The 26,085-nt window shown below is 47.8% G+C and overlaps 1 protein-coding gene across 14 annotated transcripts in view; it reads right to left on the bottom strand.

Moving 5' to 3' along the window:
* The window catches only part of Dock9 (dedicator of cytokinesis 9), a 248,407-nt gene that overhangs the window by 142,087 nt on the left and 80,235 nt on the right, over positions 1 to 26,085 (bottom strand). For 4 of the 14 annotated variants that reach the window (XM_038309770.1, XM_038309774.1, XM_038309782.1 and 1 more), the window contains exon 1: positions 6,907 to 7,107. The exons of the other annotated variants lie outside the window; for them this stretch is intronic. In XM_038309770.1, coding sequence (XP_038165698.1) covers positions 6,907 to 7,026 — 120 coding nt within the window. In that variant the 5' untranslated portion in view covers positions 7,027 to 7,107. Of the gene's footprint in view, positions 1 to 6,906; positions 7,108 to 26,085 lie in introns of those variants that run through there. 14 annotated transcript variants of the gene reach the window in all.

The following is a 26,085-nucleotide window of genomic DNA, read 5'->3' as shown; positions in this document are numbered from 1 at the left end:
ACCAAGGTATTTCAACACAAATTACCACAGTCAAGTTCAAGACCAGCGTCAGCATAGCAAGGAGGCCATGTTTCCGTTCCTCTATAAAAGAGAGTAAGGAAAGACCATGAGGTGGGAAGTACGGGCAATCCCAGTCCCCTGGGGGGTGAGCGGTGCAGCTCCTACCTCCACTGAACTGTTGGGAAACAGAAATGCAAGCATGCCTCCTAGCACCAGAGTGAGCAGGGCTTCTGTAAGTCTTTCCCTGGGAGGAACTTTTGTGGGATCAACGTCCATCCTGGAAGCCTGGTCTTTAGGGCCCTGCTGGCCAGAGACCCACACGCTTTCAAGGAGTGAGGGCCCCGCAAATTTCCTCGGCTTCAGAACACCTTTCTAGGAGAAGTTCCGAACTATTATATTTTTAGGAGAAATTCTGAACTATTATATCACATTACAGAGGATTTCAAGCTTCTAGAAAAATATGTAAAAACTATGTAGTCCAGGCCTTCTTGGTTCAAAAGCAGTCTGGAGGCCCAAGAGGGGCTTCTAATATCTTCCTAGCCACTGTCCCAAATTATGCTGCCCTTTCATGCATTTCCAAAGAGCTGACTCAGACACTGTCCGTGAGGAAATGTTGTCCCAATCCATGGTGGTGGCTGTGCTTGCTAGTTTTACGTCATCCTGACACAAGCTAGACTCACTTGAAAAGAGAGAACTTCAATTGAGAAAATTCCCCTATATATTTTCTTTCTTTTTGTTTTTTTCTGGGGTGGGGGGGGCGCATTCGAGACAGGGTTTCTCTGTAGCTTTGGAGCCTGGAACTCTCTTTGTAGACCAGGCTGGCCTCGAAATCAGAAAGATCCACCTGTTTCTGCCTCCCAAGTGCTGGGATTAAAGATGTGTACCACTGTTGTTCAGCATAAGACATTTTCTTAATTAGTGACTGATGAGGGAGGGCCTGGCATGGTAGGTGGTGCCATCCCTGGGCTGGTGGTCCTGAGTTCTATAAGAATGTAGGCTGAGCAAGCCCTGGGGGCAAGTCAATAAGCAGCACCCTCCATGGCTTCTGCCTTAGCTCCTGCCTCCAGGTTTCTGCCCTGAATGAGTTTCTGCCCTGACTTCCTCAGTGATGGACTATGATGGGGAAGTGTAAGACAAATAAACCCTTTCTAACTTGCTTTTGGTCCTGGTGTTTCACCATAGCAACAGTAACCCTAACTAGGAAGCTCCCCAAACCCCCAAACCAAACCTTTAAACATAACTAAGCTTAAAGCTTAAAATTAATCTCCGTGATCTTAGTCCTGACCCAGCCTGTTGGGAGCAGTGAGACCCCAGATCCTGAATTTCTTGTAATCCCCTGATCTGAGTGCCTACAGCTGCTCTGAGCACGAGACCTTCAGGAGTTCCTGATGGCAGGAGAGTGGTTTCTGGTGGGTTTGGCTGGGGCGTGGCTAACTCTATATAATCCGCCCCCTGAACACAATAAAGGGGGCATTCTTGGGGAATTCAAGGATGATCGTGTCGCTGTCTCTGTCTGTCTGAGTGTCTGTGTATTTTAACCTCCTGCCCCTTGCCCGAATCTCGCGAACTGGGTAATAGCGCACAGAGCACAGACACGGGGACGCGGGGGACGTGGGGCACGCGGCAATTGGAGGTCCCCACCGAGATAGCGGCACCGGCCCTGGTCCGGTCTGAGAGGTGATTTACCATGTACCGCTCACTGCACCGATGAAACTGCCAAAGCTCAGAAATGTGCGTGTGCGTGTGCAACTGTGTGTGCGTGTGTGACTGTGTGCACGTGCATGTTAAGATCTGTGTGCTTATGTGTAAGTATGCACATGCTGCATGCGTGTGAGGGTACCCAAAGGGAGCTAGAGTTACAGGCAATTGTGAGCCCCCCGATGTAGGTCCTGAGACTAAGTCAGTGCTCTGTGAGATCAGCAAGCATTCAGCTACTGAGCCATCTCTCCAGCTTGAATTTTCAAGTTTATAGTAAGGGCTTTTGACCTTTCTTATCTGCCTTTCCCTTCACAATGGCAGTCTCTGTCAGTAAGAGTGTGTGCGTGCGTGCGTGCGTGTGCGCGTGTGTGTGTGTGTGTGCATGTGTGTACAGATACAGATCTCAGGAAACCTGACCAGGACTCTGCCATCCTGGCTCTGCACCTCACAGTGATGCAGATCCCTCTGCCAAGCCCCTGGGAGCCTGTTTCCTCACTGCACAGGAACTGCGAGGACTCTGTTTCCCAGGATTGTGCGAGATCACAAAATCGTGCATCTAACAGTACCTGGTGTGCAGGAGGAGGTTGGCTTTTTAACTATTTCACCAATATAAAAGTCAGGGAGCATCACCCTGTTGTATAAGACAGTGACGGATCGATCTGCACGCACTTTATGGCAGGAGAAAGGAAATACCTCAGAGAAGCAGGCCTTCCTTTCTACAAGGCGAGAAACCCAAAGCGTCTTGGCATGAGAGTGGGGTGGGTGACGGAGGCACGGAAGCCCCTGGGGGACACCATTAGGACACTCGCTCGGCCCTTCTAGGAACGATGCACTCCAAGAAGTTTCCTTCCTAGATTAGTCAATAGAGCAAGTGTGTAAGAGTGGGAGTCCCGTGCCTACTGGAGAGCCTACAGCTTGTGGGGGGGAAAATACCCAGAGCATGGCCTTCCTCCAGCGGGATGAGCTTAGTGTTCTCTAAGTGTTTGGAAAGGGTGGGTCACCACGAGAGCATTTCTAAGCTAATACCCCAGAAGGACAGGCCTCTGTGTCCCCAGTGGAGATCTTAGGTCTTACACGGCCGAGTGAACTAATGAAGGAACTAGTGAAACAGAAAATCGGGGGCACACTAATGAAGTGTCTGCAGCTCTCAGGAAGGAAATGTCCTGATTTGGTCACCTGAAAATGTGTCATCACACAAAGGTGGCGGGAACATTCCTAAACCTCACACTTCTGAAACACAGACAACAAAGAAATGACCCGTTAAATAATACCAACGGTGAGCCTTCCTCCTAAGGCCGCCTACACAGATGCAGCTCTTTCTTGGTGTGAGTACGTATTGCAGGCTCTTAAATCCTTGCCCGTGGGCCTGCACTTTAGGGCCTGGGTCTTCCTTCACTCGGTGTCTCCAGTAAAACAAGTCCGTGATAGAAAAGGCCCTCGACTCCTCCTCCCTCCGTCTGTGGGACTGACGCATTGGTGGGACCACCGGAAGCTGGGTCCTCTCGGGTCCTCTCTCTTTACAAGAGGCACAAGGGTGGCTACCTCCCTGCTTAGTGAGCACGGGTGACTGCAAACATTCCAGTCAGAACTCAAATTCATCTGTCGATGCCTGTTAAGTTCACTTCTCAAAAATACGAAAAGACCCAAACAACGTCTGTGAAAACGTGAGTCCCTTTGCCTGGAGAGTTCAGCTCCTCCCTACCCTGGCATCTTCCAACTGCCCAAAGTCTCCAACCAAGACCAGTGTTACAGACCCTACCTACCTCACAAAAATACCCAACACGGAAGCTCACTGTCTAGAACTCTGGGAACACCACACCCTTTTCCTCCAGAGGGCTGGAAAGCAACCATTAGAATAAGGTCTTCCCAAGAACCAATCACACCTTAAAGTTTGGAGGGCAGAGCGGAGCTCGCTCCCGTGAACAGACAATACACAGACGGCAAGAATCCCAAGGGATCTCCCCACGCCTCATCCACAGCCACAGAGCCATGATTAGTGGTCTGGGCAGTAAGTTGAGTGGACAGGCACACCGGTCTCCTTCACCTTCTGCTACCATGCAGAGACAAGACGACCCATAAGCTGAGCCCTTTGGCTTTTGTGGCTTTACACCACCCAGACACAAGCTGTTCTTGAGTAGTGGTGGGTGACCAGACCTCTAATCCCAGCACTCAGGAGGCAGAGGCAGGTGGATCTCTGCGTTCGAGGCCAGCCTGGTCTACAGAGTGAGTGAGTTTCAGAACAGCAAGGAATACACAGAGAGAAACCCTGTCTTGAAAACTCAAACCAGACTAAAACAACACACACAAAACAAAAAGTAAAAAACTGACTTTCCAGCCAGGTGTGGCAGCCTGTGCCTATTAATTGCAAGACTCCTTGGGAAAGGAGACAGAATGCTCTGGAAGTTAAGACCCTACCCAAAAACAAAACTACCACCACCACCAATGGCCTTCCTAGCCCTGTGAAAACAAACAAACAAAAACACTGCTCAGGGAAACCCTAAACACGGCAGGCCCAAGGAAAAGCAAACACCACTGCCAAGCACAGGGCAAGGTGAAACGTCTAATAGTTTACAGGATAAGTAGGATGGCAGAAAACATTTTAAAACACACACACACACACATACACACACACAAACTGATTAAAGCAGAAATGTAAAAGGAATGTTATATAACCATTAAAAATAAGGCCTCTGTGTGCGGGGAGATAGCTGTCAGCTAAGTGCTCGCCAAGCAAGCCTGAGGACCTTAATCTGATCCCCAGATCCACACACTAAAGGCAGGTGTAGCTGTGTGCTCTTACAAAGGCAGGGGATGAGATGCAGACAGGAACTGAAGCTCCTTATACCTGAGGGACGAGACATGAGCTCGATTTCTGATAGGCATCTGATAGGCGCACATGTGCGCACACGCACATACATGTGCACACACACACACATACATGGTTCTTGATATGTTCCGGGAGAAATGTACCTTTATTCATGCACTTTTCAAAGCAGACAAATGTGCAGGAGTTGTGCTTTGACACGCACAGGACAAGCTGGGAAGTACCTGAGCACATCAGTAACAATGGCAACCTCCGAAGAGCAGGACAAACACATAACTATTTCAGGGCTTCAGTGTGGCTGAGGAGCGGAGCATTTGGGGCCTCACACACAGGAGGCTTTGGACCGAAAGCCTGCCCCAGGGATGGGAGTGTACTGTTTACATTCCCTGTTAACTATCAGCTGTCCCTTCTAAATGTTTATTATTGTCTCCTAGAGACTACTGATACATTTTATATAATAATAAACAGCAATTAAATCATAATAAATAATGATAAAATAATAACTAAATGTTACTTCCTAAACGAACTATGTTCCCTGTAGTTAAACATCTCTCCATATAGTTTACTCAAATTACAGGCTTAGGGATCCTCAACAAGTAAAGGGGCTACTGGGGCTCAACTAAGGATTAGCACCCCAACAAACTGATCTTGTGACCGCACACTCCAGAGTGTTCCCCTGAGAACAAGCTGTGTCCCCAGCAGCCTGCTGAGATCACCTTTGCTGTGGGCAGCTATCTTCCCAAGCAAGGAGATCTGCCTGGGGAATGAGCCTCCCCCCATATCCTGGCTTCTGATATCCCCTCTTATCTTGTGTGGAAGGGGAACCCCTGCAGATAAGAAAGGTGTCCACACATATCGGTTTCCTTTGAGCTCCGTACACCTCTCTGCAGGTGCACAGAACTGGACCGTTCCACGGCACCAGAAGTTTCCAAGCCCAAGGAGTATTTCCCCATGTACAGCTGTAGCCGGCCCAGCCTGGTCTTTTGCTGTTCCCTGTGGGGCTGTCTGGAGGGAGAGGTCAGCTAAGTAAATAACTACAGCCTAACAGCGTGAGCAGTGGGGGGGGGGGGGGGAACCGAACACCGGAAAGAGAAGCCAGTGTTTCAAAAGTCACTTTTATGTTATTTAAAAAAAAAAAATCGCAACATCGCTATAAGCCGCTCAACCCTCTGCATAGCTAATTCTGGATACCAGGAGAACCCCCGACAGAACACACTTAAGGATATTCTCTGGGGAACCCAAACCACACAACTTCCTCCCACTCCCACACACTGTTTACTGTTGAAGGCACACAGGTGGCTCAAGCCATCGAGCTAGAAGAAAGATGTAAGATAAGGAACATACAACTGCTTCAAAACATCATCTGCCGGGGGGCGGGGGTCAGCTTCCTTGACTGACCCAGTCTAGGACGAGCAAAGCCATTCTCAAGGCAGTGCCAATATAAGGCAACCGCCTCCGTTACAAGGGAAAGCGATCTGTTCATGTCAGGTTTGCTCTCGGAAAGTTTAAGCTTCCATCCCCACGGCTATTAATCAGAAACCAAACACTATGGCACTATAGCAGCCTCAACCAAACATCCATGTTCAGGCAAAAGTAAAAAAGAAAAAAAAAAAAGGCTACGGAGAAAGCCAGGCACCAGCATGACAATCCCTTTAACAGATCGTGTGAAAGGCTCAATTGTCCCCTCTGCAGAGATGCTGGTGGTTTCTGCAGCTTGCTTAAAAAATTATATGCCTTTATTGTACTAAAGGAATTCCACAGGGAAGCACACACAGCCTACTCAGAGATGGCCAACAACACAGGCACTTTTCACATCCTCCCTCCCAGAGCCGACCACGGCACTTGACTTTGTTCAAACTGCTGTGAATTTAGCTAATGTTAAGACATCAGCTTTTCTGTCAGTTGCCTCACAGCTGAGATTCTTTGACTTTGCTCAAAGCAAACTCCCTAGTTAAGAAAACCCAAGTGAGGCACAGAGAACGCAAGCAGTCTTAAAGCCCTCAGCACCTGCCTTGTTTTCTCGCGGACGTAAAGAAAGTTTAACTCTACAAAGTGCGCTCTTTCCAACTCCCAGGTTGCTATTAAAACGTCCCTGGTTGGGTTTATTTCTGAAAAATGTTGCAACTACGTGTGTCAAAATTTTAAACAATACCAAATTGTTTTATGCAGAGTTTCCTCCTGAAAATCTGTTTACCCACAAACATCAACATTTCCTCACACCCAGGAAGTAATGGAAGTGGGCTTTAGGTCAGCCTGGGGGGAGAGAGGGGGGAGAGAAGAGCTCGCCAGAGACAGGCAGAGCGAGTCAGAAAGTCAGAGCCGGGCAAGAGTTGGCAGACTTGTTCGCGCACAGCCACAGTCCTGAGTGGGGCCGGGGTTCTTACCAGCACGGAGCTCTCCGCCTCCACATCTCCCTGGGCTGGATCCTTGTACTGCAGGGGGGACTCGATGACCAGCTCCTTCTTGTCATTTCTCCCACTAGTCCTGTACTTATCAGCCTGCATTCTCCACCCAGAACCGTGGTCAGAAAGCCTGCAGCAGGGACAGCTGAGAGTCCCCTGCTGCTTGAGGCACGGGCACACACACCACTGGCCAGAGGACGGAAAGGAAGCCGGTTTCCCAGGCAAGAAGGGTCAGCCTTACTGGCTGGACGTGCGGAGCCTGAGGGGTGGGAAGGCATGGCCGAGAAGGCCAGCCTCCAGGGGTGTTACTACAGCTCAGAAAATGGGAGGCTCCTGCTCGCTGGCCAAAGGAAAACAAACCCCAAACAGAACAATACACAGTGTGCTGCCTCAGTGATGAAAGACCAGCCTCACTGTGTCTGTCTGCTCCGCGTGGTGTGGGCCAAATCAATGTGAGTCCAAACAGCGCAGAGCCGAAAGAACGCTCGTGGATCTCAGCGAGACTCCTGTTGCTTCCACACTGAAGCTCCCAGCTAGGGAGCCTGACAGTCTAGAGCGGCAGTTTCAGAATGCTTTCGTTTGTGCGGTAAGTCTAAGCACCAAATACGTGGTGGCTCCTGATCAAAGCAGGACCAGACAACCACACAAGGGTGTTCCTGCGAGGCGCGGGGCAAGAAATCACTTCTCACAGAAGGACAGACAGCAGCAGGCGAAATCGCAAGCATCTGCTGTTAGAATATGCCGAATAAATTAACATTCCGCGCAACACAAGCATTCACCATGAATGTTTCCTTTGCACGCACCAACACGTGTGTGTACTAGGAGGTGTGCACCCAGCGCTAAGGGATGGAGAAGGTCAGAGTGGGCACATGAAGCAGAAAGTCTCTTCTCTGGAGAACAGGAAACAGATGGGAAGCCAAGACAAAAGCATCCTACGGAGACACACAGGAAAGCCCAGGGAAACAGCTAGGTTACTTTCAGGGTCCTGCTTGCTGCCCCTACGCCAGTGTGCTTCCAGAAGTCTACTTTATTATTTCCTCATATTCATGGTGAAGTAACTTTAAAGAAAAAGGTAAAACAGAAGCATTGGCGGGATTTGCTAAAACGGCGCAGGTAGAGCATGCACGGACCCTGGGATTAAATATAGTGATGCACTTCCAGGATTAAATAAACTGATGTATTTCCAGGCGGTGAGCACCTCCCGTTTGGTGCCTCTGTTTATTTCTCTGCAATCGGGAAGCATCTAGTAACCGATACAGATTTAGAAACAGTCTGTAAACAGGGAACCTAGTTCTAGAGCATCCACAGCCCCGAAGTGGGGAACAGAAACCGGCAGAAGAAACACAGATACCGTCTCACCCCTTCCCCACACCCCCTCCCCACTGTCTCCAGGCACAGCGACTGAGACTGGCAGTGGGAACTGAGGGGCTAACCAGTGCCCACTCCGCCCCCTTCTCCCTCCCAGCACCTGTCACTGTCATTTAAACATCAGAAATCCTTTTGCGTATGGGCATTAATTGCTCAATAAATAAACTACATTTAAAAATTTGTTAACTCGCTGGGTGTGACTGATCATACCCGTAATTCCACTCAGAAATTCTGAGGTATGAACTCGGGAGCCTGAGGTAGGAGGACTGCCTCCTGTTCAAGGCTAGCCTAGAATAAAAAGTGAGCTCCTATGTCAAGAAAAAAACAAAACCTGGCTTTTATAATAAACTCGCTTTTAAAGAGTTGGGAACATAGCTCGAATGGTGGAATGTTGGCCTGGCAGGCAAAGCCCTGGGCTCCATCCTCAGCATCACACTAACCCAGAGTCGAGGTGCATGCCCTGGAATCACAACACTATCAGGGCAGAGGTGGAAGGATCAGAGCTTCAAGGCCATTCCCTTCCTAAAATACACACGAAGTTCAAGACCCACATGTCCCAAACTTAAAAAAAAAAAGGAATAAACTGGGCAGTGGAGGCACACACCTTTAATCCCAGCACCCAGGGAAGCAGAGGCAGGTGGATCTCTGTGAGTTTGAGGCCAGCCTGGTCTACAAAAGCCAGTTCCAGGACAGGCTCCAAAGCTGCAGAAAAACCCTGTCTCAAAAACAAAAAACAAAAAAGAATAGAAAAAGAAAGGAGGGAGGGAAAGAAGGAGGGAGGGAGGGAGGGAAGGAAAGAGGGAGGGAGGGAGGGAGGGAGGGAGGGAGGGAGGGAGGGAGGGAGGGAGGGAAGGAAGGAAAACTATCCAATACTTACAAATTGGGTAGGCTGTAGGGTAATCTTTCAAAATTCAGATTTTCTCATCAAAACTACATTCCAAAGTAGTCTGACCCATGAATTTGAAAAATCATTGTAAGGTTACAAGAGAATTCAAAAGGGAAGGAGGTTCAGTTACAGTCACATAAAACTAAAAGAACCACCAAATCGAAATTTAGAAGTATCCTAGGCATGAGAAACTAGAAAAATGATGTCAGAGCTTGAAACAGATACTGACATAAGCAACAACTCGATGACCTTCCCCCCCCCCCCCCCATGGCTCACAGAACAGGCCACTCCCTCCTCAGACCTCCACGGCCCCAGAATCCCTGTCCTCTAAGGAGACACACTATCCAAAGCTACTGAGCCCAAGCACAGCAGCACTTGGTAATGGTGCGGAGGTGTCAAAGCCTTACTCAAGAAGCACCATGTACTGTATCTGGGCACTGCGTACGCTCCATGGGCTTGCCTACTTCACGACTCTATATAACTTAGCCCTGCTTCTCACACCGGCAAATTGACGTGGAGTTTAAATGTACACAGAGGCCACATGGCAACCAAGGGCGAGGATCCAGTATGCACCCTCCACTGAGACACTGAGACACCTTGCTAAACTGACTTGCTCTAACTATGCTCAAACTGCTGAAAAGATGTCAGCCAGCCACAACGGATAATGTCAACGTTTGTGTGCGACCCTATGGGGGGAACGCAGTGAAGTAGTAAACATTGTGTGCCGGCACATAGATGATCACGCAGTGTAAGTCCTGCTGCTATTCCCATGCTAAAGAAATAAACTCTAGCCTTAAATTCAGGACTCTGGCTTTATGGCCTAAAAGAGCAGCTGCACCAACTGCACTGGGGCAATGCATTGCAAAGATCTCCAGCAACTGAAAATTAAATCCTGTCGTGGCTGGGGAGTTTGGGGCTGAGCCTCTGCAGTCTCAGCTCCCTCAGGCTGAGGTCAAAGCTAGCCTGCGCTACATTTCAAGACCAAAAAGTGAGGGCTATGGAGAAGTTCAGCAAAGCATGAACAAAGTGAGTTTGGATCTCCGTAGAAAAGCCTGGTGTGGAAGTGTGGATGTCTGCAAGACAGCTGCTGGCGGGGGGAAGGGATAAGTGGATTTGGGAGCTAATTCGTTAGCCGGTACCAGAATGGATGACTCTAGGTTCAGCGAGAGATCCAATCTCAAAGAATAAGGTGAAAAGCAATCAAACATCCTAGACAGGAACCTCCGGCCTACACATGTATGACACATGCATTTGAGTGCAAACACACACATACACATATACCTCTCGCCGTCTCTACCTACACACACACACACAGAGACACACACAGCATTCTCTTTTTATGACCCCAACAGTCATTTTCACACACACACACACACACACACACACACACACACACAGCATTCTCTTTTTGCTGACCCCGACAGTCATTTTCAGATCCTCGTTTGGAACACCGCATGTTCATGCCATTAGTCAGGCATTTTCCTAAGGACTTTGTGTATTTTCTTCAAAAGATTTAGCAATGACTTTCTATGTGCTTTATTTAATTGGCTCTGAATTTCTAGGCAGCCAGGACAGCAAGGCAAACATGATGAGTTTCCATAAGGTAAACCACACTGGGTTCTGAAGGAAGCAAGTCTTGTGCAAGTTTCTCAGGCGAAGGTTTATGCAAAAAGGGCTGATGCTTGTTCGCCAAGGTTCTCCACTCTCTACAGGAAATGCCCTGCAAAAGTGACGGCAGGCGCGCCTTTAATCCCAGCACTTGGGAGGCAGAGCCAGGCAGATCTCTGTGAGTTCCAGGACAGCCAAAGCTGTTACAGAGAAACCCAGAAAACAACAAAAAGGAATTCGCATGCCAGACTGTCCCATCTCTCTACTTACACACCAAGTAAAGCCGTCACCTGTCTGTCCCAAGATCGCTGATTCCTTCAAGGGGCCCAGCTCAAGAAAATCTCTGGGTATGAGACCTCCCTGTCGGGTGACTCAAGGGACTGGAAATGTCACCTCTCAGGATGCTTCAGACCTATGGCCAGCGAGGGAGCTGAATGATGTCGCGTCCAACCTCCTGATCCCAAGGCTTCGAAGAGGATGTGGTTTCTCCATGCCTCAGAAGAGGATGTGGTTTCTCCACGCCTCAGGACAAGAGGACACCTGATGACAGAGCAGCACCCACAGGAAATGCCATTTCAGAGGACAGGAAACAGGTGGCCATGCTTTCCTCTACGATCTTCTAAAAAGAGGTGGATGTCAGGCCTCTGGATCCAAACGACACCAACATCACCGAGCCCCTGGACTCGCTGGCCTCAACAGGTTCACACACCCATTGGTTAAACTCCAATAAAGAGGACGCCTAGGACCGTGCACTGGGGATACACAGTGAGAGTAGCACAGCCGACCGCAGGAACTCAGGACCCAGTGTGTGCTTCCACAGACGGTGCTTCAGTGCTCAAATGTCAGCACGCACTCATCCCTACCTGCTGGGTAGGCAAAACCACAAAAGCTTAAGGGAAACTGGAGGCATTTCCCAGGGTGCCTTCGGTTCCCAGGAAGGCTAACTTTAGACCTCTGCCTTGCCCTTCTCTTCCTCCCAGGAAAATGTCCACCACACTCCAGGAGGCTGCAGCCGCCACCCCCACTCATGCTCAGACCTCTCCTCCTTCCCAGGAAACCCACTGATCCCCCCCAATCAGGATGAGTTGGCTCCTCCTCTTGGGGGCACACCTTTGCTCCCGAGCCTGACGTGCAATAGCTGTGCTCCCTGATCTCAGGGCTGAAGCACAGCACACTGGCTGAAGGCAGGACTGACTGCACGTTAAGAAGGAGTGAACTCACGTGTGCGGCCAGTGTTAGGACACCACCACCAACCCAACAGTGGAAGGAAGTATTTATTAAGGATGGCACTGTCGTTCGTTAAAACATAAGAATTCAGCTAAGAAAACGTCTCTTCACAAAGCTTACTAGACGTTTTGTGAGATATTTCCAAATACTGTAACTAGACTCTTTTAAGAGTCTAACAACGGGGTTGGCGAGATAGCTCAGTAGGTAAAATCACATGCGGTCAGACTTGGGGACCTGAGTATGAGACCCAGGACTCATAAGTACAAATAATTTGATTTTTTAAAACAAAGCATAAATAACATAGCAGGGCAGCTCACATCTATAATCCCAGCACTTAGGAGGCTGAGGCAGAGGATCACCATGAGTTTGGGGCCAGCCTGGGCTAGGGAGTAAGACTGTCTTTAAAAAAAAAATGAACAAACTTGGTTTTGGCAATGAGTCTATGTAAATTTTGAAACTGTACTTGCTGTTGCTAATAACCATACGAGGAATAACCACACAGGGAATAAATACGTATGATCTCAGCCTAAAGGCTTTTAAACCCTTTATCAAAGCCCCCTGGCACACCAAAAGTACATTCAAGTCACAAAAATTAGCTTTAAGGGCAAAAGAAAACTCACAGATGCGTGCAAGCGTCTCTAATAACACGACCATTCCTCTCTCTAGCTAAGGTAGAACCACAAAGGGAGTGAGCGGATAAAGTTTTCCCATAGTGTTGTTGACCCTGGTGGGCTTGCTGGCCAAAGGAAAGGAAAGGTATCAGGAAGTGACCTGCACTCCTGAGAACAACCAGAGCATGACAGGAGCAGCCACAGGAGAAAGGGGCAGGGGGATGGAGCGGGAAATGGGAGGGTCACTTTAGGAGAGGACAGAGTTGACAGAGACTGGCACCCATGTGGGAGGAGCAGGGCCCTTTAGAGAGTCAATACAAGGATTAACGCCACCTAAATCTGAAGCTGGACTCACTAGATGTCTGGCTGAACAACCATAGAGATGAAACCTGCATTACTATGTATTCTCAGGGGATCCAGGACCTAACAGAGCCCCCGAAAATGACAAAGCTGTGTGTGCCCATGAGTTCTCCAAGGTGAGGCCTCCAGAGCTTGCTAATCCAGTTCTCAGAGGAACATTGCCAGAAGAAGCTGCCCATCACCCACCACCAGAGGAAACCCACAAATCTCATCACACTGACGTGCCCAGGTTCCACTGAGGTGGGGATAACAGCAACTTCCAGTCACTAGACGGCAATCAGGATGTCACCACGAATACAAGTCGGGAATTGGGTAACAAGAGACCTCATGTCCAATACATATAGCTTTGAAGTAGGGCAAATACCTGATCAGCACTGTTTCCCAAGGAACAGCTGAAGCTATTGAGAAAATGCTTACAGTATCACACACAGGCAAGAGTTTAAAAACAAAAACTCTGGCCATTGGTTCTCTTCAGCGTGTGGAACTATTTGTATTCTTTCCCCTCTGAAATCATCCACATTTTGTAAGTTTTCTTCAGACACACAGTTTACTTTTGCAGAAATAAATGAACGAGAGCAGACGAGAAGGCTCATCGGCGCCTGCTGCCAAGCCTGACAAACTCGGGACCCACCCAGCTGGAGGAGGAAAGCAACCCCTACACGTCTGTCCTCTGACCTCCACATGTGTGCACACACAAAGATACACACACAAACAAAATAAGTGTGATGAAAACGTTTGTTAAAGAGGTAAATGAATGAACAGGGTTATGAGAAAATGAATGGACTTAGCACACTATTAAGCGGGCCACACAATCTCAGAAACAAAATGAAAGTGCACATTCTCTCTCCCATGCAGAATCCAGCAAATGGCATCCACAGGGGTGCAAATGGGAACACACAGGCAGGAGGCTGGACAGAACTCAGGTAGCGGACGGGAATTATGGGAGCTAAACACACAGGCAGGAGGCTGGACGGAACTCAGGTAGCGGACGCAAATGATAGGACGTTATAAAGCTAATAGTAATTTTAGTTCTGAGTCTATCATGAATGGGGGGGGGCTTCTGGTGGTGACTAAGAGCTTAAAATACTGCAAGTGTACAATTGAATGCGCTGCTCCATGGCTCCCTTTCCAAATGCCTATTCCAACTGCATGAAGTTCGCTGAGATCTACAGAAATTGGGTGGGGTTAATTTTGGTGTATGATATTTTTATTTATTTTCAAGTTTATCTAAAATAAAGTTTACCTTTAAAACAGTCTTTTCTGTGCTCCCCAACCCAATGCATATTGATTAAACTCCTCCTCTGCTCTTCGCAGTCCTTGTCTCTTGAATCGGCTACTAAGATAGGTGGTCGGGCCTACCCTGTCGGGTGTTCCTAGAACCACGGCTTTGGACCACAAGTCCAGCTACACTGTTGGCAAGAAGGCTGGAGGGGAAGCTGGATGCTCCTCTTTATCCGAATCTCAAGGATGCTACATTGCAGGGCAGGGAGAGAGGGGCAGGCACTGAGGGAGGAAACTGAACCACATAGTGATCATGACCAGGGATAGGTGCACCGTGTAGGCAGGCTCTGTCGGCCACAGGACACTTGAGCAGCCTTTCAATAAAGACGGGCCGCCTTACCTGCGACATCCTCTTCCTTGGTCCTTTATCTCCCCACACACACCGCAGCCTCTGTCCCCGACATCTGGCATTTTCTGTTCTATTTCCTGTTGAGCCCTGACAAGCCTTTCCTTGGGAAGCTTCTCAGAGCATAAGGATTCTGGCCTGCTGTGTCCCCTGCTCTCTCAAGTCCTAAAGCAGGGAGACGATGCTGAGAAACACCCACAAAAGGAGCCTGCTGGAGACTCACGACCGCCCCAGACAGCAAACACAATGTCTGCAGTCTGGACGCCAAGAGTTTTACCAACTGACAGGGATGTGGTGACAACTCCAACAGCAATGTCAGTCAGCCATCTCAGGGATGGAAATTTACGAAGCCAAGAAAAACACAGCGTGCCTGGGATTTTTCTCAGGAAACCCAACTCCAGGTGCGGGTTACTGACACTCGGCCTCAGCCATGTTTGGAGTCCTGCGTCCAGTCACCTCTTCTTGGCTGCTTTTCAGCACGCCAGCGCCTAACCCAGCACTACCAACACAGCGGACGACACCTCACCTAAACAGTTCTCACGTGTGCAAACCCCAACCTCAAAGCAAGAGCTGGAATTTTCTCTTTCCTCTGTTCACCACAGGCGGACATTAAAGGCCAAGGAGTGCGTTCTTGGTGAGGAAAACAAACAAAATTCAAATATCTAGGTTTGTTGGTGTGAATTTATTGATGGGAATCTGGCATTCAATGTTTTTCTTTAAATTAAAATGTATCTTTCAAGTATCACTGTAAGATAAACTTCATTCCCCTTCCAAACCACTCTGAAGAAAAGTACAAAATGGCTCCACCTAAGGTTATTGGTTTGTAAAAAAATCTCTATTTGTACCTGTTAAATTGACCTAAAGTATCTCCATGGGATTTCCAAGGAACAAAGCCAGCAGACCATCATAATTTATAGATGAGAGAGACGCGGCGAACGGTAGGTCACATAGCTCTAATTATTCCCAGGAGGCACAAATGACAGAGCGGAGCACAGGGCTCCAGGCAAACGCTGAGACACCTTCTGAAAACAGGCAAAGGGAAAGTCCACCTTGGGGAAATTATGCAAATACATTGCTGCATTTTCCTGGGCTCTTCCAGTTCAAATCAGCTTGTGCTTAAGACAATGAGTGTGTCCAGTAATACCTGCTTCCAAACAATGACTGGGAAGTCCCCCACTTAAAGCCCCGCAGGCCACATCCCTTCCTTAAGATAGCATCTCCAGCAGTCAGGATGACAGCTCCCTTGTCCAGCAGCTAAGTGAGGGCCAGTGGTGTCGACCCCCACAATCCACGCTGACAGTCACTGGCTGTCCACGTGAACGGGTGAGACAGCCAAGGACAGAACACAGCCAGTGTTGGGGGGCTCACTCATCCCGAGCAGTCACAGGACCCCACCCCACTGCCATAGAAGAGATTAGTAAATCAAATGAATTTCTTCCTGGTGACAAATGATGGTACCAGGGCTGAAATGGAAGCACATTCAATAAGGAGGATGAGTATACGAGTGGTCCAAGCTTCCTTCCTCCTGGCTGGCAGTCAAAACATGAGCCACGCTACACAGATGCCGGCTCTGACCACAGCGAGGATGGAGCTATCACCACCCACTTTATCTGCCTTTCTCTAAAACTGCTTCGGCAGCCTGACGGTACTTTGGTAACACGTCCACTCAATGTTGAAATTTCAGCCCGGCGTGGTGGTGCACGCCTTCAATCCCAGGCAGATCTCTTTGAGGTTGAGGCCAGCAGAATCTATAGAGCAAGTTCCAGGCCAGCCAGGGCTACAGAGTGGGACCCCTGTTTCAAAAGAATTTAAAAAATAAATACTTCCTTAAAGATTAGGTTTTTCACATACACATAAAATGATAAAAGCATGAGATGATGGATATGCTAATTGAGTGTTTGATTTAATCAGTCTACGGTATAAATGTGTATCGAAACGTCCCACTGTGCCCTATAAATATACACAATTATTGTCAATTAAGGTCATTTTTCTTTTTAAAATGATTTTACTTTTTAATGATGTGTGTGTTTGTGTGCGTGCGCGCGCGCGCGTGTGTGTGTGTGTGTGTGTGAGAGAGAGAGAGCGCGAATCCAGATGCTCTCAGAAGCTTAGGAGAGGACGTAAGAGGCCCTAGAGCTGGAAAACCAGCAGCAGCTGTGGCCACCTGATGTGGGTGCTGGGGATCAAACCTGTCTCCGGTACAAGTATAAAAGCTCTTAACCACTGAGCCATCTCTCTAGCCCCAAAATAATCTTTTTATTTTAAACTTTAATCATAGTTTTATTTGTGTGCATGGCGTTTCGTGGGAGCAGGCACACGCACGCAGAGCAGGTGTGGAGGTGGAGGAACATTTCTGGGCTGACTCTCCTTCTGCCATGCGTCCCAAGGACTGAACTCGGGTCGTCATGCCTTCCCATCAAGAGCTTTTACCTAAGGAGCCACACTTTGCTGTTCCTAGAACAAAACGAAATATAAAAGAAAAAGCAGCTATCCATGCGATACAATAGACTTCATCTTTCCCTCTCACACGAGGAGAAGCAGACTCTGGGGGTGGGAGTCCGGCGAGATGATCGATCAACCTGGGCAAACCTCAGTCCACAGGAATCTCCCAAAAAGGGAGGCTGGGCCTAAAGCCTCTGCCTGCTCAGATGCAGCTAAACAAACGAGGCTTCCAATGCCGCCTAACATGAGCGGCTCTCCAAACACACGTTTCTATTTATGGTTTGCCAAGACCTCAATGGGGAAGTGGAGGCATATTTTTTTTTATTATTGTAATTGTGGCAGGGATAAGCAAGGAAAACAAAAAAGCCATTTACCCGGTCTCCAGGCACTTGAGGGACATTCTTACTGAACCGAGTCCACCTTGGCCCTTCAGCATGACAGCAAATGCTATTGTCTGCAGAGACTGGATATAATTTTAATTAAACAGTTTATCCTAAATTCACACTGTGCCTCGGCTTTGAGCTAGGTTCCGCCATTAATCCGAGACATAGTGATTAAGTAGATTTGGATTTTTCAAGCTTTTTTTTTTTTGAGACATAATTTTGCCTCCCTTTTGCTCACATAAGCATCTTAGGGGAGGCACAATGACTATGGGAAACTTTTCTGTGTCTGAAAATAAAAGGTCTAAAGAAATGGAATAAAAGTCAACACTCATAATGATTATGTCTGAAATGTAGAACAAATGGCTTCCTTTCCTTCCATTTAGCCTGATTTTTAAATTTTCCTTAATAATCATGAATTACTTTAAATTAAATACTCCTTTAAAATTTCAAAGTCATTTGGGAAATAATTCAAATGAATGTCTGTAGAGGTGGCCAATGCTTAAATGCAACCACTTCCAGGGCTGGTGCCAGAGGGTGGTGACTTCAGTCACCAAATTCTTAAGAGCACTGGGGGAAAAAAACCCTCAGAAATAAAAACAGTAATACTTAAATGAAACACTTGAGCAAAAAAAGGAAATAGAAATTTTTCTCCTAAAACCTGTGATATACAAATCAAAACCGCACATTTCCTTTGCCTTCTGGACCAGCGTGACTTCCTAGACAGGCACCAGGGCGCAGGCACCGCCTAGGCCTCCACAGACCCGACCACGCGGCTCTCACTTTATGAACGAAAGCGCCATGGGTCCCAGGAGAGGCATCAGGAGCCCTTGCAGGACAACCTCTCTAACAGACCTTAATTTCGGATCTTTTTATCCCTTGACCTTGATGAAATCAACTGACTTCTAAAGCTCCGAGTGACCAGAATTTAAAATCTCAAGCTCAACATCCACGCTTCTCTGTCAGACAGTAAGTGGCACTCTTAGGACCATTTGAGCAGAAAAGCCAACCCACTCTATGGGAACCCTCATGTCCTGGTTCTGATGTAGATGGACCTCCTGAAGGCTGTGAGCAGGAAACAGAGTGGAGGAAAGAGGACCTGAAAAACAGGGCAGAGCCATTTCTGCCGACCTCTCCAATGAAGGAAGCAGGAAACAGAAGGGACTGGGATGTGTTCTCAGAGAGGAAGGGCAGTTTCAGAGGTGACATAGCCCATGGACCTGGATCTCCCGGCTTCTCTGCCCTGAACTTTAGCACAAAGGCAGAAGTCCTGGCTGCCTCCTCAAGTCTCACTCCTCTGCCTCAGGAAATGCTATCTGTCACTTTGGAATGCTCTCCCACCACCTCGACCTGTTCGGTGCCTGCTCACCTCCTAAGCTACAGCTCGAAGGTCCCTCCCTTTCATAAGGTCCCAGAACACTCAGTCCAGAAGAATGTCTTTCTGGTCCAGATAAAAGGAGGTAAAGCCAGAGCCCTGTCTTACAGGAGCTGCCAAACCTGGTTGTCCACTGAATTGGGAAGTTTAAAGTAACAGCAATAATAACAATAAATATTAAAGCTATTATTATGGTTCATTATCCCAGGGTCCTGCCTGGACCTTCTGAATTGCTATCTTGAACTGAAAGCCAGGAGTCTGCATTCCTTCCCAGCTCCCCAGGTGACAGTATGCTGTAGGGCAGGTGTTCACCTGTGTCCTGTTGGCTTTGCTTTAGTAACTCGAGGTGCCTGAAGAGCAGACATCTGTGGTGGAAATCTGAAAGCAGGGAATCACGGGTGGGTACCCAGAAACACCTGTGCACAGGTATAACACAAGAGGTTGTATTTGGCAAAAAGCAGGGGGTGAACCAGAACGGAGAGCGGAGCCAGGGATGGAAGACACACAGGGCTTTACTCGAATGTCTCTGAAAATCTGCACAGTTCCATGATTGGCCATTTCCTATTTAGTCAACTTTTGGGGAGGCTCTGTCCCTGACCCCCCCCCCCCAGAGGCCAAACCTTCAAGAATGGCCCTCCAGAACACGACAAGGGGCCCACATCTCTCAAATGCTTCTAATATTGTGTCAGGCACGGAACCCTTGCTAATAGTACCCTCTCCCAATAGAATACAGAATGAAGCTAGCGTGAGCCTGTGGTTCCCTCCCCACAGTTCTCTTGCTTGCAGGCTGACTTACAACCTTCCGCTCAAGTATCAAACCTGTGACTGGCGTTAACTCACAGCAATGACGTGATTTGGTTTGAGAAGAGCAAAGTGAAATTCTGGGGTTTTCCTCTCCACCTAAGAGGAGTAAAATATGAAGTCACATTGTCTATCCATGTCCTCTGTAATTCACTGTGATTTTGTCGGAGGGAGGGAGGGATGGAGGGGGAGGAAGGGAGGGGGAGGGAGGGAGGGAAAAAGGGAGGGAGGGAGGAAAGAAGGAGAGAGAGAGGAAGAGAGGGAGAGAGAAAGGGAGAGAGGAAGAATGAGAATGTTACTAACACAAATCAAATGTTACAATGTTTCAAAAGAAACCTGTTCCTCAGACTCACACCATGTATAGCTGCACCCTTCCTGAACTTCTCAATTCGCTGATATAAACCTTATCAGAAAGATGGTAAGTAAGAAACTTGAAACAAGTTTTGTTTGTAGCATCTCCATTGTGGCTTCTTCTTGCTGTCTGGTGGCTGTCAACTTGACACACTCTAGAGTCACCTGAGCAGAGGGATCGTCTTCCGTGGTAACTGACCTAGAAGGGCCCAGCCCACTGCAGCTGGCACCATGCCTAGCTAGCCAGGTAGGTGGTCCTAGCTTGTGTAAGGAAGTTAACTGAGCAGGTCAGAGGACCGGCCAACAGCAGCAAGGGTCCTTCGTGATTTCTATTTCAAGCTCCTGTGTGAATCCCTGCTCTGACTTCCCGCAGTGAGCAGCTGTGACCTGGAAAGGCAGACCAAAATCCTTCCTTTCCAGGTTCATTCAGAGCCTTACAGAAAACAGAAAACGGTGGTGGTGGTGGTGGTGGTGGTGATGGTGGAGGTGGAGGTGGAGGTGGTGATGGTGGAGGTGGTGGTGGTGGTGGTGGTGAAGGAGGAGGAGGAGGAGGAGGAGGAGGAGGTGGTGGTGGTGGTGGTAATGCTGGTGGTGGTGGTGGTGGAGGAGGAGGAGGAGGAGGAGGTGGTGGTGGTGGTGGTGGTGGTGGTGGTGGTGGAGGTGGTGGGTGTGGTTTTACTATTTGGGCCTGGAAGCTACTGTGGCCTTGACTACTCTAACTCTCCTTGCCTGTGAAGTACCTGGTTCACTAAGACCAGCTCTACATTGTATTTACTTTGAGCAAGGTCTCAATGATATATAACCAAGACCGACCTTAAACTGGCAATCCTCCTGTTTCTAATTCCAGGTGCTAGGATTTTATGTGTGAGCGCCCCATAGAGACTGCATTTTAAAACTATAACTATGTTAAATAGTGCCGTCACCAACATCTCATTTTGAGATAACTGCAGTATACGCTACCTTAAAGGCCATTAACACAGAGTAAGACACAGAACGTCCAGACTTACTAATTCTTTAACAGCTGAGTTAGACCATCGCCAGCGTCAGCTCTCCAGACCTGATGTGTCAACTCCCAGTCATGATTTACCTCAGGGGCACAGAGCCGCAGACTGGAGACACCACGGCACTGATAAAGGTAGCTTCTCCAGACTTCTCTGCAACTCAGGGACAAACATTAAGGCCAGAGTTGACTGGGCCTGCTTTATCCTTCTACTACAGCACTGGCTTGGCCAGACTCTGGGTATAGAGGTACATCCCATCAGAGAACACTTCAGAAAAGAACCAAAATGTTCCTCTGCATTTACCCAGTGATCCATTCATGTATGAAAGTCCTTGCTGCTCAAATACTCTGAACATGTGTGTGCACGCACGCGTGTATGTGTGCTGTGGGGGGGGGGCGTGTATGTGTAAGTGTGGGGGGTGGAAGACAATCTCAGCTGTCATTCCTCAGGTGCCAAACACCTTGTTTTTGAGGCAGGGTCTCTCAATGGCCTCACCAAGTAGGCTAGATTGGCTGATCAGAGAGCCCCCGGTCACTCTTGCCTCTGCCTCCCAGTCCTGGGATTATTAGTGTATGTTACCACACCAGGTTTTTTTTTTTCTAACGTGTTTTAAGGCGTCAGCTCATGGACTGGGCCATCTCCTCACCTCCTCTATAAGCAATCTTAACCACAGAGTACTATATAAAAATGGGACATTCCAGGAGCACACAGCCTCCTACAGAACGAGCGTACAATGGTCTAAAAACAATGTAAACAAGCAACTTCATTATCCACCATGGCAGGGAATGGGCTAGGCCTGCCCCGTCCAGCTTGCTTGCTACTGGCCGCATGGCTACTCAGAGATGTTTACAAACTAAGTTTCAAAGACTATGCAAGGTAAAAACAACAGTAAATATCTTAATAGCGGGATACACATGACTGAGAATTAAAGCTAGAGTCCTCCACATAGACAAAAACTGCATCATTAAGCTATATCCCAACCCTTTTTACCTTTTGAAACAGGGTATCTAGTTCCCAGGCTTAAATTTGCTCTAGAATCCAAGGCAGACCTTCAGTTCAAGATCCTTAGACTCCAGAGTAAGAACCTGGGTCATAAAAACTAGCTTATTACTAATTCTTACTACTAGTTTATCACTAATTTTCTTGCTGATTAAAGCTCAAAAGGATTTTCAATTTACTAGGTTTAACAAAGTATATTACTAAAATCAATGTCATCTGCTCCTTTTCCTGTTTCTAATACAGCTACCAAAAATATATAACTATATATGCAAACAAACATATTTTCTAATATATGTGCTACCATACAGTGAAACTTACATATATAAAATATTATGGTCTAGGAGTTTAGCTAGAGAGAGGATACATATTCTATCTTATTGATAGGATATATATATATCAATATATTGATATATCTAATATATTGATCCTATATTGATCTCTATATTATTTTTTAAAAGAACTGATAAAATAAAAAGACTTTATTATTGGGCAATGCCATATTAGATGGTCTCTAATTCTGTCATTTTTTTCCCCGAGGCAGAAAACACACACACACACACACACACACACACACACACACACACTCACACACTTTCCAATCTCCTTGGCACTTAGAGATTAAAGTTCTTTTAGACAAATGTTGCATGGAGCTAGTGTGGGATTTCTTTTAAGTGTCCTTCTTCAGACAAAAGCAAAAGGAAATGTGAAAAGGCCACAGTGTGGCTAAGTCTAAGCCCAGTCCTGAAGCACACTGCTTCGTCATTCACGCTCTTCCTCTGCCTGTGGGTTTGCTGGAGACAGAGACTCCAGAGGTGGCCTCCTAGGAGGCCCCAGCAACAAGCAGACACAAGATGGGGAGCCGTCACACCCAAGACCACCCAATGTACACCCGCGGGATCTAGTCACCATTGGGAGATAAACGCCAAAGGGCAAAGTTCCCGCAGCTCATCACAGCAGACAGCCTCCCTGGACTAATTACCCTACTATGAGACGGTGTCACAATAGGCAGGATGACTGACTAGCTGTGTCCGGGAGCTGTCGGGAGATGTTTCGGAGATGAGGTGTCATTGCAATGGTATCTGTAAATGGTGCTTCCTGACTCCACAGTGCCGGTATCACCAAGAAAGCTTGTTAAAACAGGGACTGCTGGGCCTCTTCTAATCCTCTCTAGGGTGATCCAGCCATGGAGGTCTGTGTAGGAGGCTTGGCCCACCAAGAGCACCTAGACTTCCCCCCACCCCCACCCAGAGCCTCCTGCAAGCTACCAACAGCCAAGCAGCCAAGGCCTCCCCAATCCAGGGGAGCCAATTCACCATTGTGGAATGCCATTGAGAATCTGCTCTAATGAGCTCCCAAGTGAAGCTGCTGCTGGCCCTTTAAGGCTTCAAGTGTGTTAAAGCACAGTTAGGGAGCCAAATCTTTAGGCTTAGACAGGATTCTGTGAAGCCACAGAAGAGGATAAAAAGTCCTGGAGGAGAAAGAAACTACATCCCCACCAGACTCTGATGCTGGAGAGGCTGGTCTAGTGAGACTCTGGAGAAGGGACACTCAGGTGTAAAAAGGGACGGAGAGTGGGGGATGGGGTCAAAAGGAAGGGATGCCCTGCCTTGCATGGAGAGCTGGGGCTTGCCTCTTTGTTGGGGGTGTTTTATTCGTGTGTGTGTGTGTGTGTGTGCCAGTGTGCACATGTGTGTGTGTACATGCGTGCGCAGATGTCTGCAGAGGAGAGAAAATGGAGTCCGATCCCTGGGAGCTGCCAGTACAGGCAGTTGTTAGCCCCCCAACATGGAGAGTGAAGTCAAGTCCGGTTCTCTGCGAGAGCAGCAAGCACCCAAGCACTGAGCCATCTTTAAAGCAGAGCCCCCTAAAGCAGAGCCCCCTTTCCACAGTACAGTCAAAGAAATCATTCTAAAGCAGACCTTCCCGCGACCTACACGATTCCCAGGAACACAGCAGGGGTACAGTACAAAGCTGTGATGGTTATGGCCCAGGTCCAAGACAAGGTCGTTCAGTATGCTCTTGTAAGTGACCCACCACACAACGCTGAGCCTGTCACCACAGTCTGACACCTGCCCTTAATCTCCTCCACGACCACTTTTGGGGAGCTGGATAGGAAAAGAATTCCTAGGAAAAGGTGTACCATTAACACGCAAATCGTCCACTAATTACGCTGCTGTGGCTTATACTGGATGAGGCACAAATGAATAATGGCCCTGGGGAGAAGAAGCCAGGACTAAGCCAAGAGGAGGAGGAAAGGGAGATGGGTGGACTGGGGAGGGGGGAGGAGAAGCAGCGATGGGGGACAACAGGCTTCGCTGGGCATCATTTCAAGGGATTCAGTTTTGAGAAGAGTCTAAAGCAAAGTAAACAGCGTGTATCAACACACCCAAGTCAAAACTAGACGTTCATGCTGAGTCTCTGCAAGGTACAGTGTGAGTCACAAAAACTCTAAGATGGGGGCTGGAGAGATGGCTCAGAGGTTAAGAGCACTGCCTGCTCTTCCAGAGGTCCTGAGTTCAATTCCCAGCAACCGCATGGTGGCTCACAACCATCTGTAATGAGATCTGGTGCCCTCTTCTGGCCTGCAGACAGAACACTGTATACATAATAAATAAATAAAATCTAAACAAAATAAAACTCTAAGATCACAGTGAACCATGACCCACAGAATCACGGCTCCATTTCTGACCATCCCACCCGACCACAGAAGCATTTGTATCTACAGGCAACGTAAATACACTGGACAGGATTCCTGGGTGCAGAACGCGCAAACAGGCCTGCTCTTAGTAGCACTTTTAGGGTCTGCATGAGAAAAACGTCCCCTTCGAATAGAGTCCACTTATGATCAGTTAAAGAAAGTGATTAAAGATGCCTTTAAAGGTTTATTTAATTTTTTCCTCACTATAATTAGTATTATATAGCTGATACATAGAATGTCCTTGTGTTGGGAAGCAAAGAATGACAGGTTTCAGCACAAAAAGAATAAAAAAGTATTATGCAACGCATTCAAAAATAGGCCTTCAGGGCCAGCAAGATGGTTTAATGGGTAAAAGTCCTTGCTGCCAAGCAAGACACTTGAGCTCAACCCCTGAAGCCCCACGGTAGAAGGAAAGAACTGTCTGCCTCAATCTGTCTTATGACTTCCACACGGGTGCGATGATACTCACATACCCACTCATACACATCCACACACATGCAATAAATGTAATGTGTGTGTGTGCACTTCCATATTATCGATGCAAAGCAAACTGCATTTAGTATTCTATATCCACACACAACCTTTTCTTAAGTTTCAAGTGGTTTCGTGTGTATTTTGAATCTCACATCAGGGCCTTTGTCATTGGCTTCTAACATTGGGCAAGCAGAAATACTAACATGCAAAAATTTGAAAAAAAAAATCAAAGCCATAACCGCTGCCACATCTGCACGCAGAAGGACTATTAAAACAAACACACAGCCGGGCGGTGGTGGCGCACGCCTTTAATCCCAGCACTCGGGAGGCAGAGGCAGGCGGATCTCTGTGAGTTCGAGACCAGCCTGGTCTACAAGAGCTAGTTCCAGGATAGGCTTCAAAGCTACAGAGAAACCCTGTCTCAAAAAACCAAAAAAAAAAAAAACACACACACACACGTGCACACACTCACAACTGGAACTGGCAATGTCAGGCTGTTTTAATCGTGTACGGTTAAATTAAGATACTTGCGCTCACTGTATCTTTCTTAGCTTCCCTGGTTGTGCAAAGACCAAAAGCTTTGGCATGGTCTCAAATCCAGTGTTCGGGATTCCAGAAGGATAACCCCACATTCAGGTAAGGAAGGCGGATTAAAGAGCTGTTGGGAGACACGCCTTTTACCCCAGCGCTTGAGAGGCAGGCAGATCTCTCTGAGCGCTAGGACAGCCTGGTTTCCATAGTGAGTTCCAAAACAGCCAGAAATACATACAAAGACCCTGTATCAAAACAAGCAAACAAAGAGGTGGTGGAAATAAAGAGAAACTCCTTGCAAAGCTGGCTCATCAAGAATAAAAATAGTATTAGTGCTTTAAAATGAAAAAAAATAGAATCAATCAATCAATCATTGAAGAAGATATTATCTACTTCAGAAGTCCAGACCTGACCATCCACTG

Source organism: Arvicola amphibius, chromosome 13 (assembly GCF_903992535.2).
Source record: "Arvicola amphibius chromosome 13, mArvAmp1.2, whole genome shotgun sequence".
In the NCBI taxonomy this organism is placed as follows: domain Eukaryota; kingdom Metazoa; phylum Chordata; class Mammalia; order Rodentia; family Cricetidae; genus Arvicola; species Arvicola amphibius.
This window is presented reverse-complemented; position numbering and strand designations above follow the sequence as displayed.